Source organism: Geospiza fortis, unplaced genomic scaffold, assembly GCF_000277835.1.
Source record: "Geospiza fortis unplaced genomic scaffold, GeoFor_1.0 scaffold16, whole genome shotgun sequence".
Classification (NCBI taxonomy): domain Eukaryota; kingdom Metazoa; phylum Chordata; class Aves; order Passeriformes; family Thraupidae; genus Geospiza; species Geospiza fortis.
The window spans coordinates 12,917,909-12,936,485 of NW_005054302.1; the positions used below are offsets into that span (position 1 = coordinate 12,917,909).

Below are 18,577 nucleotides of genomic sequence, written 5' to 3' on the forward strand. Positions count from 1 at the left end.
TCACCCATCACAATCACCTTGCACTGAGATATCAGTCAAGAAAGACAATATAATCCTTCCTAAGTGATTAAATATTGCAAAAATATTACAACACGTTATTACAATGAAACAGTGCAGACTATTACTACAGAACTTTAGCAATGTTAATTTCCATTAACATCCACTATTCCTGATTCTTGAGTACACACTCCTGAGCAGTGAGCAACAGCATTTGATCTTGCCCATAACAGTAACTTCCTTAACAATCATGAAGGTATCTAAATATCTCAGGCTAGACTGTTCTCCTGTTCTCAAGCTGTTATTTAGGAACAGGGATGGTCTCACAGAGCAAATGCATAGAAGTTTTTTAAAAGAAGGAAGAACACCTAAGATTTTTAAGTTTAAAATAATTTCAGATCACTAGAGTATAGTACCAGCATTACAGTGTCCAAAAAAGCCAGCTGTGCTCACCCAGTAAGGATCACAACCTGTCATGTGATGGAAATGCTCCAGAGTCTCTTCCCCCTGCCACCAAATAATGTCACATCAGAAAAACTACACCCTGGTTTTGGTATCAGTTCCCAATCCTAGCAGTCAACCTCCCTATCAACAGTATTTTCCCACATCTTCACATTTTGGAAAGAACAATAAAACCCTTAGCCTTTATAAGCAGGAACTGTTTACCCTAGATATTGTAATTTGATTTTTCTACAGTTTTAAGAAAAATGTATATAAATTTTAACTTTTATATAATATTAATCAAGTATATGCCCAATAAAAGTAGGATTATTCTAGTTTTACACCTACAGAAAAATGTTTGAAAATTTAGGTCTTTAAACACAGAGTAGCACACAGAATCACAACACTATTGTTTAGGTGGGATGGAATGGAAAAAGCTTTCTCACTGATTACAGGCACATTCATCTTTTTTTCAGAAACCCAAAAAAAGACATTTCTAACTGCATTTTGATTAATGCAATCTGTTAACATACACGACAATTAAAAATTACCAAATATGACTATTAGTTCTTGTTTCAACAATACTTTAGTAAGTCTAACACATGGACAAGAAGCATAAAATAACCTCAATTCAATAAGAACACTTTACAAAAGGAATGTTGCATTTAATTAGCTGAAAATCATTGAATGTAAGTAACATTTACACTAAAATTAAGGCACTGATCCTTCAAAGTGACTGTTCATCCTGGAGAAACAAAGGTCGCATGGAGACCTCATAGCAGCCATTCTGCATCTGAAGGGGGCCTATAGCGAAGCCAAGAGGGGCTTCTTCACCAGGCACTGTAGTGATAGGATAAGGGGGAGTGGCTTCAAACTGAGAGAACATTTGGATAAGATGTTAGAAAGTAATTCTTTACTGTGAGGGTGGAGAGGGACCAGCACAGGCTGCCCAGAGAAGCTGTGGATGCCCCATCTCTGGAACTGTTCAAGGCCAGGCTCGATGTGGCTTTGAGCAACCTGGTCAGTGGAAGGTGTCCCTGCCCATGATGGGGGGGAGATGGAATTAGATGTTCCTCAAGGTCCGTTCCAACCCAAACCATTCTATATTCTGTGACTATACATACAGTAGTAATTTAGTTGATATGCATATATTTACACTGCAAAGTGTTATTGAAAATGGTGCACATTCAGACACTGGCTAATCCTTCCAACAACTTGCACAAAAACTAAGGATTAGTTACATGTATGCTTTAGTAACACTCAGTATTGAGTGTTACTAAAGGAATGTGAACAAATTCTTAGTTTTATCAGGTTAAGTATCTTCTTACAGTTGCCTATTTATTCAACTCCATGAATGAATTAACATACAACAGTATGGACACCACCAAAGTGAGAAAGAAGCATTATTCAAGCACCAAGCTCCAGCAGCACCTACTCTGCCTTTCCTCATGTACAGGAGTAAAAATCTCCCTTCACATGCTCTTTTCTCTTGTAGAACAATGGAGTTGCAGGGGGCAATTTTGGGGACAGGTTTTAAGTATAAAGCAAAATGACAGCTTCATTCCAAGGCCATGACATAGAAGACCAAAAAAAAAACTAGACTGGGAGCTAAATACATTTCCTTACATTTGGCTCTGTTGCCCTAATTTTTATTGTCTACTTTCATCATGCACTAGCTGCTTTGCAGATGCAAAAAAGTAAGAAATCTGAAATACACAGGCTAAGTACTAAAGAAGGAAAAAAAAAAATAGAAGTCTTTAAAATAGGTAATTCCCTCCTTACTTTACTCCCTGCCAATACTTTCTTGGTGAAACATACCTGGCAAATACCTCTGGGCATAATTTAATTTACTTTTCAGCCTTGTGTTTCACTTCATTAAGGGAATTTAGGACTCTTCTAAGACAAATACATACCATGAGTTTGAACAAAAGAAAATTACAATAATAATAAAGCCCAGCATGATATGCTAAATGCTTGAAGTACTAAATTCTATTGTTCCACTCCATGAAAAATAAGGCAGACTATATTTTCCATACACTTAAAAGAAAACTACAAAGCATGAGTTACCTAGATAATATTTCACTTCTGTTTTGAAATTCAAGTTCTCTGAGTTTCCAAACTTGTGTGTTACCCTTTCTTCAGCGGTACCTCTCCATATTCTGAAATATAACCACTGAAACCACTCTCTTATTTACAGATATTTCTACCTTAAATTTACACCAGCCATGATTCCTACAGTGCATTAATTTTTCACATTCCCTAACAAACTAACTCCATCATGACACTTGAAAATTATTTAGAACAGATCAAGACTCTGTCTAGGCTTGAGATGATTTTTAGTAAGTAACAGACTATCTCTAGGCAAATGGCATTTTAAAAGAGCAGAAAAGTTCTTCATATTCAACTATGGTTTTAAAACAAATTTTCCTTCCTCTTCATGACTAAAAAATTAATTAAAACCCATAGACCACTTAAAATGGATAACCCAGGGCAAGCTAGACAAATAAAACCTTCATACAACACGTGGCAGAAACAGCACTGGAACACTGTACACTGGGACACCTCAAAGGCAATCTGCTGGTTTCTCTCCCCAGGGTTCAACTGCATTCCCAACCTCTCTCTCTCTCTCTCCAATCAAGCTTTAGTTTTCACTGCATTTAATCAGAAGAATTATTTACTTTTGACTTACTTCCAGATAACATAGATAAGGTATGCCAGTCTTTGGCAATTAAATTACCTTTGAACTGTTACCCATTGTGACCTGCCAGAAGAATTTTCCAGATCCCAGTACTATTTTAAAATACTTCTGACACATATGCCCCAAACCAAAACCTTAAACCAAAGGACTATAAAACAGTTCTATTCTTGTGGATACATTTTATCCATTGCTTCTTATTTACAAGAAGTTACAAAAGACAAGCTCTATACTCCTTCCGAAATAGATTTCACTAATGAGAAAGCTATAAGTATGTATGCCAATAATTTGAGCTGTTAATTGATGGTACAGAACACTCTTATAGGATAAGTTTTTAATTTTGAATTTTTTTTAACACATTTCTTTTGAAAAAGCTAAAAATTAGAGATTATTTTCTCAGGACAGAGAGAAGGGGCCTCATTTTAGATGAACAGGCACTCAGACCTGCCTGTAACCAAACCCTTTCTTTTAGTCTTGCTAATACCTTTCAAATATAAGGGGGTAATTTTATATGAGAAATTAATACTGAAACCTACTGGCACTTTGGATCTTACACAACATTCAGAAATATGATTTGGTTAAATTAAATTTACACCGTTTTGCAACATATTCAATTTATAAAACACACATGTTTTCTGTGTGCCAGCAACCCTTAACCAGCTCAGGAAAAACCCAGAGGATAAGATTCAAGAGACTAACAATCCTTTGTGGTGGAGATTATCATTTAATGCAAACTTAGTTCCATGTCATCTTCACATTACACAACTAATATGATGAGAGGTGTCATAATACCTCTTTTGAATCCCTCCATTGGCAAAATTAAGAAGTTCCTCCTCATGAAAAAAGTAATCACAGTTTCTGTTAATAATACAAAAGGTTCATGTCTCTATGGCTATAAGTCCACAGGCGAGTTTCCAGGAGTCTACACTGCACTCTGCTATGGCACGGTGGACTGTGAAGAAAGAGAGCAAGGAAAACCAGAGCTGGCAGTAATGTCACTTCAACTATGTACCCTCCTGTCCAAAGTTCTTTCAGTACACCTGTGGAACAAAAAGCAGTGCTGCACAAAGGAGTGTTTCATATTGCTGTTCTCACTGTTATGGATTCACTTGTACAAATATTAAAGAAATCACATTTTAAAGATCCTTACCGATCCCCTTGTTCAACGTTTAGCTAAGTGTGGTATTGCAAACACATCACTGGTATTAACTATGAACACAAATCCACAGAAATTACGTTTTACAGATATCTGGGCTAAATTCATAAAACTTTGCAATTCGCATTACTGAATTTACAGAAAACACACAGAATGGTGAAATCTCTGAAAAATTGCTTTAAACAAAAGCAAAAACTTGTCTTCTTCCAACAAAGTCCACTTTCAAGCATGGGTATCTACTGCCATCGCAATGCAAACAGTTGCACATATTACACTGCAAGGCAGTAAGCCATTTTAGGCTAGAAAAGCTTACATTTTTATGCTAACAGCCACAGAGGTCATGCATGGCTGGTATCAGTTGTGGCTCTCTGGGAATCATAACTCTACCATTAGATCTGTTGGCTACATCAGCCTACCTATTTCATGCATTTTTTCCATTTAAGGGTTCCACCCTCTCAGTTTATCCCCCTGCTCCTTCTCTGTGTGGATCCATTTCCCTCATCTACAGGGCCTGAGACCATCAATGTCCTGCGAGCTCATTGTCCTAACCAGATCTCTCCTTCCTGTTCAGCATCTCCACAGGATATCCACATCCTACGTGACACACTGGTTCTGGTGTATCATTGGCACAACGTGAATAAAATTGGTCATGTCCAGTAAAATTCTGGAAGTTCTCTCTGTGTATAGCCACCAAACTGATCTTCGCTTGTGCCAAATGTATTCCATCCTGCTGCCATGCACTCAGCAACTCCTCACAGCCCACTGCTGCCAACCCTTACTCCTCCTTACAGCTCTCCCTTGGGGACTCAGCACACAGCAGTAGAGGCTTCAGGAATGCAGAGCTGGAAAGCACAAAAAGTCACCTCTGAAGCAGCAGCCTCCTTGTATTCCTCTTGTCACTCATTTTAGCAGGCAGGCTGTTGCTGCTTTTGTTTCCTCAACCCCATCACTGCTGCCCTATCAGCTAGCGCCACAGAGACAGCAGGTCTGTCTGGCAGAGACTGGACACTGAGAGTGACTGATGGCAGCAGACCTGAGCCTCTTGCATGAAGACCAGAAGCAGAAGAAACAGCTGGAGAGGCTCTCTAGGTGGTGCCAGGTCTGGGCTCCCCAAATGCACGGCTCTCAGCCTTGCGTCATTAATGAAATGCATATTAAGATTCCCGAAGAGAAGCACAGCCATGGGATTTGATGTGATCACATCTGCGCCCACAATTTTTGGATCATTTAGGCATCAGCTAGAAGTGGTAACAGAAATGAATAGGGCTCTGCCTCATGCACCACCCCCACAATAAAATAACTGATAGGAATAACTAATTAACACAGACAACAACATATTGAATCCTGAGAATTAATTACTTCTGGGTTTGATTCCGTCCCACAGATGCTAATACGCTTAAACTCACCCAGGAGCAAAAGAACTGCTGAGAAGATTCTTCATGAACCTCTATGATTAATATTCCACAGTTAAATAATCTTTGGCACTATGCACCCAATTTTGATAATTAGTTTTGGCAGCATAATTATACAAACTCTTAACAGTGATTTCATATACCACATGCAAAAGTAGGAAGACCAAACCTATACATCCTCATTTTTTAATTTCTTCAAGGAAAATAAATGAAAAACATAAAAATTCTATATTCACAAAGACCTGATAAGGCCAAATGAATGAAGAAATATTGAAAGGAGAAATAAAAGGGACTGCCAGTGGGCATTCAATATTATAACTTATAAATCCACCTGGTGATGACAACTGGATCATAATGTACAGCTTTTCACGCATCCTGTGTCGCCTGTAGAAGAAATGTTTGCACAATAATCTGTTCAGTGGTACAGAAAGAATAAGGCCTTTTTTAAATTAATTTAAAACAAACAGGTATGACTTTTGCCTTCTAGCAGTGAACAGTTTTACCCTCTCTCAAATTTTAAATGGTGTTACATTTTTAAGTGCTGATGTGAAAGTTGAACAGCACTTTTGCACATTTGGATTGCTGCCTCCGTATTTTGAAATTTCCAGTTAAAAAGTTTCTCTGTTTTGATTTTCATTGCCAAATTCACACTTCTCAAACAGAATACAGTCAACTTTAGTTCATATTCCACTTTTTTTCTGGCCCCCTTTCTACTTATGTGTGCAAACATCCAGCAACTTCTTGGAAGAGCAAAAAAAATTTTAGTATGACTTGATAATTATATGCTTCTTCTGGAAAAATTAGCTCCATTTGAATAATGTAATTTCTCATTTTCAGACTAAGTAAATTATAATTACAATGGAATTCAATGAGAGAAAACATTTCTGCTGCATAAAGTCCAATAAAAATACAAGAGAGAAAAAAGGTATTTTCTTGTTTCTCCCACTGCCTTCTTACACAAAAAGCCAATTCTGGATCATTATTACATGTTTTATCTCTAAGTTATCTAGCTTAGTCTTAATTGCATTTCCACTGAGGCCCCAGGAATACCTTAGAAAAAGTATCACAGGACACCATACACCAACATGAAGCTGACTTTCTCACACTTCCTCTCTTGCTAACCATGGTTACATCTTCTCACCACTTATGTTACTGCTTCTCCTCTGCTTCTCTCTAGCCTTTGAGGTGGTTTAATAGATAAAAAATCAGAAGGAATATCTGAAGAAAAGATTTAAATTTTTTCTACCTTATCAGTGAGCTAAACTGGCTCAATAGAAGATGTATCAGATTCAGAAATTACTAATATTATTAACAAGAGACATCATTACATCTGTAGTTGTCCCAGTATTTTGGATTGCAAACAGTACAATTAGCTACTCTTTAAGAAAACCAATAATTTTCTTTTTCCATAATTCACATCACTGACTGGGTAACTACATAAACCTTTTGGGCAACCTGGTCATTAAAACATAGAAAATTAAGTATGCCTCACTACCTAATCAGGGAATTTGGAAAGGATGCACATATTAGGTAACTAACACTTCTGGAAATGGCATTACATTCGTCTGTAGAAAATAGCAGTACACAAAATTCAGAGAGGACCCATATATTCAGAAAAGCTAAAACTCCAGACAATGGCAGGACATGATATCTGAGGTACATCTTCAGACACTAATGCAGAGATACATTATTTTGTCACAAAAAAGAGATTAAGGCAACTTCATCAGCATAAGGAACATTTTACAGCACAGCTGGGACTCTGGGGTCAGTGTAAGTCAAGATTCCAGACTGAACACTGTGTCTCTGATAAGAACTTTTCGCAAACTTATTAGGAATTTGGTCAAAATAATATTACCATGAAAAAACACTGATGTTTCTAACACTGAAAAACCCCACACACTGTAGCATCCAGCTGTGGCAATGCCCAGATCATCCTTCACTTCCAGTGTCATGCATGACTGTAGTATTTTATTTTTTAAATTAAATTCAACCTAAGTATAAATGGCACCAACTCATATTGGAGATATTCAATCATCAACGTTCAAAACCATGTTTACCAGATATAAAACCGTACAAAGAAGGAAAAAAAATGTTCACCACAAACAGAAGTGTGTATGAGCAACATAATATTCAAATACATTTATCCTCTCTGGAATAATTGATATGCTAATACTTTGTGTATTACATGAAGTTACTATTTCTGAAAAGGTACAAAGGATGAAATAACCCCTCCACAGCTATCCAGGAATAAGTATTGATCTCCCGTGAATTTCTCTAGATTTGACCATCTTTAATAGAGAAAATTCAGTGAAAAACTGGAACCCAGCACTTGGCAAAGCAGCTGAAAGGCTCTCTTGAACCACTCTATCATATGGCTAAATAATGACTGAAGCAAAGAGAAGCATAAGCATTCTTTGAAAAATACTTCATTTCCAACTGGGCAGTATTTACATTTCTGTTCTCCTTTAAAACAATACTGGAATGTAGGTCTGCAAGTTATATGTAGTCCAGCTCTCTTCACTTACCTGAAGACAGTATGACTTCCAGGAATTTATAAAACACTATATTAATAAAGCATTATATCACACATAAATAAGAAACTAAAAAATATATATATTTAGCCTTACTTCTCCATGTCTTAAAGGTGTGATAGCTCCTCTTGCTACTGCCATCCGGAACAATGTTTCTGTGGCCTGCATCAACAAATACACAGACAAATTAGTCATTAAAAAACAGCTTATGACAGTTAGTTTCAACTTGTTATAATATTTTTTATATTTTCTGCTACCTATTTCTGCTAGCACCTATTTTAAAATTGAATTGCTCCAGTAATTCCTTTAGAACTACCTGCACAGTTTAGGCAAGGTGAGACATATTGAGGATTTTGGTCTCAGCCTAAGTAACAGTACATGATCCCTCAGGCAACATCACAGCTGTTCCAGAAGACTCTTTGAGCAGGTCAGAGATGCTCAGCCCCAGATAATTGTCCTCCAGAAGCTGTAAAGTAAAAGTGGGGTACTGTGGAAAAAATAACCATATAGTATTTCATGACTCATGAAACTTGATTTCAAAATTGCTGTTTAATAATATACATCTAAACTGACCAATGAGTATGAAAAAACAGTATGATGCAGTGCTATTCCTAAAAGCCCCTCTTAACTCTCAGTAATGGTGGGATTATAAAGCACGGCATTGTCATGTGCAAATGGCAGGGAATACAAATTTGGGGAAATCTCCTATCTTTAATTAGGTTGAATACCTTTCTGTGTTAGAAAATGTGCCCCCATCCTTTCCTTAATCCAGTGAGACAATTGGCACATATCTCTGATCAGATATAGGTTACTGGTTTAATGCAGACTATAATAGGTCCTGTACCACCTATCTTTCTACAAGCTGGTTGGAAAAAGGCATGAAAAAAGTCAGCAAGTTACATAAATTCATGGATTGGCACAACAGCATACACATGAACAGATTTGTTTTAAAAATTTGTTTCCATAGCAAACAGTGAAGATGGTTTCAATTTCAACTGCAAAAAACCACGGTTTTAATATCTGGTTCTAATTTAAAAAATACCCTGACATTGAAGGATCTGTGTTAAGGAGTAGTTAGCAGGCTGTTCAGGAAAAAACCAACAACAACAACAACCACATTTAGAAAGTTTATAAATAAAAGCAGTTTGCAGTAGCTGATCATCTTTCCAAACAGTGATTTGGAAAAAAAGCATCACAGTGTTTCCATGCTCACACGACTTGCTGGATTCTTGCTAACACTACCTTAAGACAGCTGTATCTCAATAAATATGGTATCAAAGACCTCTCTTGAGATTAATTCGTCAGTCTTCCAAGAGACAGATTAAGTGAGGTTTACTCCTTCCTACACAATTTTCCGCAGAAAATAACTTAATAAAAGATATTTTAATTACCTTACGTACTCCCCACACACCTGTAAATGAATGTGTACACTCCAGAACATTGGGCTGCAAAATCTATTACTTCATTTACACCCACAAGGATGCAGGGCAGTGCTCCACTGTGATTCTGCTTCTCAAACCTTTCTTCTCTGAGAGATGAAGTGAACTGCACACAGCCTTTTGTATTTCACGAAATTGGCTTCTTTCACCAATATTTTTAGGGATGTTTCAACCAAATTGAGCATTCTGTCAATACAGCTAAGCTGCTTTTGTTTCTTTTGAAAACCACTGGTGTGTGTGACTTTCTTTTCACATCTACTAGTAAGAGATCTCTCTTAGTACACTTGTACTCACCTTGTTAATGCCAGCTGTCAAACCCATTCAGAAACAAGGAAAAACCACAGCAATAGCAAATGCAACATCACAGATGCCTTCCAGTAGGCCACCCTCCACTAAGAAGATTAGCCCTACAAACACAGCTTCCCAGACCAACTGCATGGTGGGGATGAGGCCACCTGTAGCCTTTGACTGGCAATGACAAGGCTGCAGAAAGAGCTGTTGGGGGTTTCAGTGTGCAACATCCAAGAAGAGGCTTAAAGAAGTTCATCTTTCAAAACAGTAATCAGCCCAAGCCTACTGCTGGTATAAGCTTTAAGGTGAAAAAGGTGGACACTGGCAGTAAATAGTTCAGGTCTGCATTCTTTTGACAAAGCAAACTAGCTTGGAACATGTGGAGATTCAGTAAGGCAATGTCCTACAAGGCAGAAGAGCATGATGCAACCATTAAGAATATTTTAACATCTTCACAGTGCTATTACATCACAAAGACTAATGATAAAAGTAATCAGCTAGCAAAATTTTGCCAGTCTTAAAATGTAAGTTTATCTGTAACAGTTCTGTTTTTTTAAAGCTTCCACACTGTCTTCAATTTCTATCTTTTTCCCTTCTGCCTTTCCTTTCTGCAAATGCAGAAACAAACAGAATCATACTGGACCATGTCCAAGGAAGTGTAGCAGCCCTGGGAAAAGGTCTGGAACACAGGTCTTATGAGAAGCAGCTGAAGGAGCTGGGGGTGTTTAGTCTGGGGAAAAGAAGCTCAGAAGGGACCTTATCCCTCTCTGCAACTGCCTGAAAGGAGGCTGTAACCAGGTGAGGGTCAGTCTCTTCTCCCAGGTAACAAGTGACAGGACAAGAGGAAATGGCCTCAAGTTACACTGGGGAGAGGTTTAGATGGGATATTAGGAAAAGTTTCTTCCTGGAAAGGGCTGTAAAGCACTTGAACACAGGCTGCCATGGGAAGTGTTTGAGTCACCATCCCTGGACGTATTTAAAAGCATTTGGGAACATGGTTTAGTGGTGGACTTGGCAGTGCTGGGTTAATGGATGGACTCTATGACCTTAAAGGCTTTTTTCAACCTTAACAACTCCATGATTCTCTCTGATCCTCCTCAAGTTCCCTTGAACCAGCTTGTCTAGGCCCATTTTCAGCATCTCAAAGATTGGAGGTCTCACGACCTCTCTGATCAACATGTTTCAGCATTTCAAAACAACATTTTAAGTGACAAGCCCACAAAAAAAATGCAATTTACAGATGACCTGTAAATTCCTTCTGCTCTCCAAAGAAACACAGCCCAATTCCTCAAATTCTCTCTAAGTGGTGGAAATGCTTAGTGCCAGCCAAGTGGAAGGCCATCCTGCAGTTTCTAGCTGTGACAAGCCAAGACACAAGGAAATCCAAAAACATAGAACATCCTGCTGGCATTTGAGCTGCACATGTTGGATATGAAATAATAAGCATAAGGGTGGAGAAAGTCAAAATATACATGGACTGTATTTTTTTTTAATGTTAGAGACAAACTTCATCATACTTAATACTCCACATAAAGGATAGAGGAAAAAAAGAAGTTGTATGAAGAACCACAACGGCAATATAAAAACAACAATATTTTTGCACACCTCAAATATTTTCTAAAATTATATTTATGATAATATCTTGCTGAGAGTAAAAGGATCCCTATAGGACACCAAATCTACTTTGACTAAAAATCCTGTTTATTGAACACATCTTGCCTGACATATCCTTGGTATGCAATTTCAAATCTACCAAAGTTACCAGTATAATAATAGTCAATATTCATGCTGCAAAATATTTGCCTACAACTTTTTTCAACACTGACTAAATCTATTAAAGACATTTGAGTTCAAAGGATTTACTTTTAAGTAATGTGTTAAAAGATACCAAGTACATTGAAACAGCAAGTTTATTTCATTGTATTAAATCTGCTAAAAATATACAGACCTATTGCTCTGTCACAAATCAAACTAGGCATAACTTTCCATTTAAGAAATACTAATACTATTGTCAAAGAAACTGCTGACTAGGAATTTAACTAATTTTTAACTGTTTTTCACTGACTATTACAATATAATCGGATATTTTAGAAAGCCGTAAAAACTTGAGATTTATTTGCATTCAATTCACTGTGAATAAGCCTTCTACTCAGCCTTGGGAGTTAGAGGTTCCTAAGAAAGCAAACTGTCAACACATGGTTTTAGTGATCTCAGTGTGAAATAAATGTGTTGCCAGGATGATTGTTACTGAATCCTAAAATTGTTGCTCGTTACAAAGAACGTGTAGTGTGTTACATTATACTGAGGTGAAATGGCAGCCTGAGGTAGGCTACCACTCTGCAACGCCGTGCAAGCTCTAATGTCATCTCCAGACAAAGATGACCAACTGTTCCCACTCCAACAAAGCAGTTGCTTCTGATCAAATTCTTTGCAAGTGGGTAAAAAAAAAAATCACTTGTATGAACCAGAACTAAAGTGGAAGATAATTGTGCATTATTGATGGAAATGGTAGCAAAAACAGAAATACTGCATTAGATTCCAGATGTCTTGAATTTTCTAGGTATGCACAAAAATAAAATGGTCTCACATAATACTTCATCAGAATAATTACTATTTTACCAAAGTTAAAACGGGAAATACAAGCAATGAAGAGACTGATCACACAAGTTAATGAATTTAGAAATGCACGCTTTTTAATCACCTGACAAATTTTGGCATTTCTTCTACATGTGCATTAAAAAACCCAAAACAAAACAGAAAAAAACCCTATTTGAATTTAAATTATGCAAATTATTTATAAGAATAAAAAAGGATGAAATACCACAAAAGACATTTTTTCTCTCCTAGAAGGTTTGCTGATCTTGGATACAACAGCTAGCTGACAGCTCTGGCCTGTAAAATTTGTGCTTCTTTGTGAAAAGCAAATTACATGAAAAAAGGGTTTTGACAGTCTATCCAAAATCATTAATAACAATCTTTCAACTTGATTATATATGAACTATCGTTATAGCCCTTATTAGCTAACTATCACACAACTTTTGAAAACAAGGAGTGCTAGATAAAAAAGATCTGGTGAGATTCAGAAGCAATAATGACTAGGAAAACACAGAAGTTTTTGAATTTTTTTTTCCTCAATTCTGTCCACAAAAAGTCAAATGTAAAGCAACTGTCTGCATTTAAACCTTACTCAAGATGACAGATTTAACTGAGGAGCTTAATTACTGTTACAACTTTTGATGAAATTACCACAGTACCAAACTAAAATTCATTGCATTCTACATACTTTAGAGATCTAAAATATTTTATAAATATGTTAAAATACAATACTGAAGCTGAACTGAAGCTTTTAAAAAGACAGATATGTAGATTCCTACTCTCTGAAAAACCATTAGAAGTTCAATTAATTCCATTGTACAGATGTGAATTCCATATACCTCCATCTTTTACTTTGTTGAATGACTGAATGTCTCTGCCCTCGTTACTGAACTATTGGAACCTTATTTGTACAATGCATAGATCAGCCTATATCTGGCATCCGCGAGACACAAGCTCTTTCCAGCCACCCATTCACAGATCAAATAATATCCTACCCTTACTTTCAATAAAAGTAACTTAACTGTGAACTCTCTAAAGACTAAACAATTTAAACCCCATGATAAAGCATGTTTTACAGAGTTTATGAAAGCCTTATATCCATTTTCCAAAACATCTCTATTTTTTTTCCCAAATTCAGCTTTCAGAATGTGTTGCACCAAACAACCACCTTTGCATCCCATAATACTTAATATCCCTCTCCTCTGGTTACTTACCCAACATTTGTGCAAACAAAGCACACATCTGGCCGTGTATCTTATAAGTACTATTGAAAATGTCCTTCTTTCTTAAATAATAAACATGTGTTGCTTCTCAAACTAGAGATTTGGAGAGGTGCAAAACACATCACTAATACAGCATAAAAAAATCAGTATTAAAACTAACAAGACTAACAGCATAGTAACTTTTTCTGTCTTGCTTGTTCCTGAAAGCATTTGCAGATTTGTCATGTAAACATAGGTTCAAATTCGCACACAGTTCAGTGTAACTTCTAGTCCATTTAAAAATTCTGTTTGCTCACTGACCTGAATGTGCACTTTCAGGGTTAATAAACTACCTTATGAACTAATTTATCTCTACCTTCTACCTAACTAACTAAACTATCCTGATCTTCCTCCCTGCTGCAGTCTGCTCAGGAACCTCAGCCTCTCCTTAAAGAGCTTTATAATTTAAAATTGCAGAACACACACTCAACAAATGAACAAAGCATGGAAATAATCACATGATATATGCTGCTAAGAGGATGAAATAAAAAACATTTGTATGTATTTATCTTAATCTGAAGCTAGTAGTTTGCAGTTGTGGTATTTGTAACATTTGCCAAGATCATGATAATTGCTTTTCTTCTCCTGACTTCTACCTGTTTCTCTCTCTTTCCTTCCTCCCAGCCCCCTCACAAAAAATGCTTGGTATTTACATTGGGATTCCTGGTCCCAGCCTGTAACTGACTTTCACCTTTTTCTAGTTTTCTCTGCACAAAGGATTGAAGGGCTCAACATTGCAATTAACGAAGTATCAGGATGCCAGAAAAAAAAAAAAATCCAGCAGTATAATGCTCATGAACTGAATTACCCACAAACCAGGCCAGCAGCCAGCATGGGAAACTGGAGAAATAGGCCATTTAATCTCTCCTGCCTTGACAGAAATGCCAGAGAAAGGAGGTCCAAGCAGCCTGCTCCACCATCATCATAGAGCAGAGGTTTCTGTGCCTGAGAAATGATCCAGTGAAGCCAACTAAAACCTTCCTTTTTTCCAATCACACAGCAGAGGGACAGCAAACAGCTGCAAGCCAGGCTGCAGAAAGCACATGACAACTGTCAAACCTGGTTTTGATTAGTAATGCTGCCAGAGCAGAAAAGACAGTGGCCAATACACCAGTCTGGCCGGACCAGCAATATACAAGCACATTTGCTTGTACAGTCAGTGATCACTCCAGGATTTAGGGGCAGCACAATCTTCAGATTTTCAGCTCCAAAATGGTGAGAAGGAGCACTCATCATGCACCATCTCCTTCTATCCCCTTTGAAACTGATCCATGGAGAGCTTTACTGCTGCCTGGCCAAAGGTTGCTGAAGGAACAACATGCAGAAACAGCAGGTCTGACAAGGCTTGATGCAGTCACCAAGTTTTCAGGATAAAACGGCGACACTGCCCTGAGTCCAGAGCTGCAATGAACTCCAACACCATGCAGAACTATTGAATGGTTTGGGTTGGACGGGGCCTCTAAAGACCATCTAGTCCAACACCCTTGCCATGGGCAAGGATCCCCTCCACTGGACCAGGTTGCTCAAAGCCCCATTCAATCTGGTCTTAAACATTTCCATGGAATGGGGCAGCCACATCTTGGGACAAACTGTTCCAGTGCCCTCTCATCATCTTTGTAGACATGCTCCAACAGGTCCAAGTCCTTTTTATGTTGGGGACCCCACAGCTGGACACAGCACTCCAGGAAGGGTCTCATGAGAGCCGAGCAGAGGGACAGAATCCCCTCCCTCACCCTGCTGCCCACACTGCTTTGGATGCAGCCCAGGATGAGGCCAGCTTTCTCGGCTGTGAGTTCACATTCCCAGGTCATGTTGAGCTTCTCATTCACCAACAGCCCCAAGTTCTTCTCTCCAGGGCTGCTCTCAATCCATTCTCTGCTCAATCTGTATTTGTGCTTGGGCTTGCCCCAACCCAAGTACAGCATCTTACACTTGGCCTTGTTGATCATCCTACACTTATTACTACATCTTTGCCTGTCCATCCATCCATTTTAATTCTTTGCTGTGAGATAGTAGCACCACACCCTCCTCATCTTAAAAGCACCAGTGAAAGAAACACAACAGAAGACAGGGTGTGTGACATCGCAACAGGCACCAGGATGTTCCTGCAGAATTCATTCCCAAGCTATTTTAAGTAAGTGAAGCCAAATTCTTCTGCCACACAAGTTAAATAAGACTGAGGTGAACTTCCATGGTTCACCTGTAGTTCCTTAGTGTGTTATTGGGACAACAGAGAGCAAAATCAAAAGATCCTTGATCTCTATTCTTCACTCTAACCCCTGAAAAATGGCAGATGTTTAAATACCAGTAAGCTATTCCAGCCTTGGATCTTGTAACAGACATTTACTATGACCAGGAAATTAATGAGAGCTGCATATTTAGACAGCTTTATTTCATATTATCCAAGTATATGTTCTGGAATTCCAGACTAATTTAAACAGTCATTTACAATTCCTTTATCTGCCTTCATTGACCAGAATTTCTTGTCAGCATGAACTCTGAGTGGGTTCAATTCAGTCCTTCAGTACATTCCCTACAACTTTTACAAGATTTACATTTAATGTGTTTCACAACCAGCGCCCTTTTTCTTTAGGGGATTACCTCACCTTTTACATTTCCCACTGGTAGCAATTTTAAGTAGTAGTTCTCTGTATTTGCAAATGGAATAGAAATTTCTTTGTCTCAATTGGTTTGTTTCCATGTATTGTGATTTACTTACAGTATTGTGTGCGAAACTAATATGAATACAAGCCAAATAACATTTTTAAATTAGTGATTTATCACGATCAGGGTGTAAAGAGTACAATAGATTACATCGACTTCGCATGAGACACAACTCACTTCCCAAACTCATTGTTTAAACACATATATGTCACACAATCTTTCAGAACTAATTAGAAACAGAGCACACAGGTTAACACTACTTCATTTTTGGGGCAGCTTATAAAAACGTTTTAGCGATGGTAGACAAAAGCTAAATTGCTTTTGAGGAAGAATATGGCTGTTCTGGTGACGACCTAATAAAAGACTGTGATTTATCATATGGTCTTATCTATAAAACACTTAACTAAATCAGATATTGATTGTGATTGAAACCACTTAATATAAAAAATCAGCAAGAAAATTCAGAAAGCCATATACTACATAGGAAATGGTAATTTACTACGAATGTAACGTAGTGCTCTGAATCATTTTTTAATCAACTTTTTTTCATTTTAGGAGGGCTAATTGCTTAGAACAGTATTTTGAGAACTGGCGGAAACACTGGTCAAATGGCTTCTGTTCCCAAGAAAGCTGTTCTCATTTTGGCCATGAGTAACTAATAGAAGCCCTCACTTACGGGCTGCACAAACACTCAAGAGTTTGCAAGGGAAGCCATTTCAGACAAACTAAATGAGCAAGAATTCTTATTCCCAAGCACTTTTCCTCAAAATTGACAGGAAAAGAGTCCCTCCAGCATCTAAGAATCACCCCTCTCTGCCAAGCAGTGCAAAGCCCATAGGAAAGCATGCATGCATGCTGTTTTCTCTTTTTAAGAAAAGCAGGAAACTTTTATCACAAGACTAGTCTCAGGAGGAAGTCACTCTTCTCCTTCACATACACCATCAGAAGAGCCATGTCTACTTTCAGCCTTAAGGCTGTTGACAGAAGCCATGGTGCAGCTGTACTCCACAAGCCCTACTGCATTACGCACATGTACAACAGCAAAAAGTAGTAAAATCTGTCAAATCTGCTCAAACAAAAGGCATGAGAACTCACCACCTCTAATTTTGTAGCTAAAGAATTCTAAATGTATAAATCTGTAGGATTTACCCATAGGTCTAAAACACTTCCCTTCTGTTTCTCTGTCATGCCAGATGGATACTCCTCCTTCTTGCTCTTGACTGTTTTCCATGAAGGGAAAGTAGCTGCCCTGACCCCGCAATGGATGAACTACTGCATCCAGCCCAGCCGCATGACCAGAGCACAAACAGCAAATGTCAAAGCAGAAGAAAGCACCTCTAGCAAGCTGAACTAGTAAAATGCCCTTAAAAATCAAGGCATGAGCCAGACTCGGACTCAAGCCACCTGAAATGAAGTTGGCTACGACCTCCATATCCTGACACTCATTAGATCCAGAGAGACTTTCAGTCAGAACTACTCAAAGACCACTGCAGGCACCAAAATTACTGTAGTGAACTGACTTCAATACTATGGAATATTCTTGCCTGGTATATAATAATTTGGTAATTGCTGCCAACTAATTTTGTCAACCTAACAATAATGGTTTTGTATAGGGAAAAAAGTGTAGCCTACTCTAACTCAAGAAATAGGGGACTTGATTTCTATTTTCAGGTTGTCTCAGTGGATATATGACTTTCACCAAAATTCAGATGGTTGCTATAGACAGTAGTAAAAGAAGGAAATGAAGCTACATGGCAATCAGTGCCAGTTCTGTAAAACCCCTCTCCTCTTTCTCTAAAACTTGGGAGGCAAATCACAAGAAAACACAATGAGATTACTGGTAAAACAAGCAGAGTGCAGAAAGAAGGGCCAGATTCTAGCTTCTGTTTTACTTATCTGACATCAGGCAGGACAACTGAAACACAGAGGATTCTTCTGTAAACAAGTAGTGTGGTCTTCTTTCCCAAGGGTGGGAGACCCTCAATCAAGAGATCCTAAAAATCTGTTCCTGATGGTACTACCAATTCCTCATCCAAAAGAGGAGTAATGCTTTTCATTTACCTCCCAAAAGTCATAAAGAATATTGACTTTTTT

General features: G+C 38.0%; 1 protein-coding gene across 1 annotated transcript in view; it reads right to left on the reverse strand.

The window, feature by feature from the left end:
• Positions 1-18,577, reverse strand: part of TMEM135 (transmembrane protein 135) — a 156,576-nt gene that overhangs the window by 80,673 nt on the left and 57,326 nt on the right. Inside the window, exon 5 of the mRNA XM_005417825.2 lies at positions 8,329-8,394. Coding sequence (XP_005417882.1) covers positions 8,329-8,394 — 66 coding nt within the window. The remainder of the gene's footprint in view (positions 1-8,328; positions 8,395-18,577) is intronic.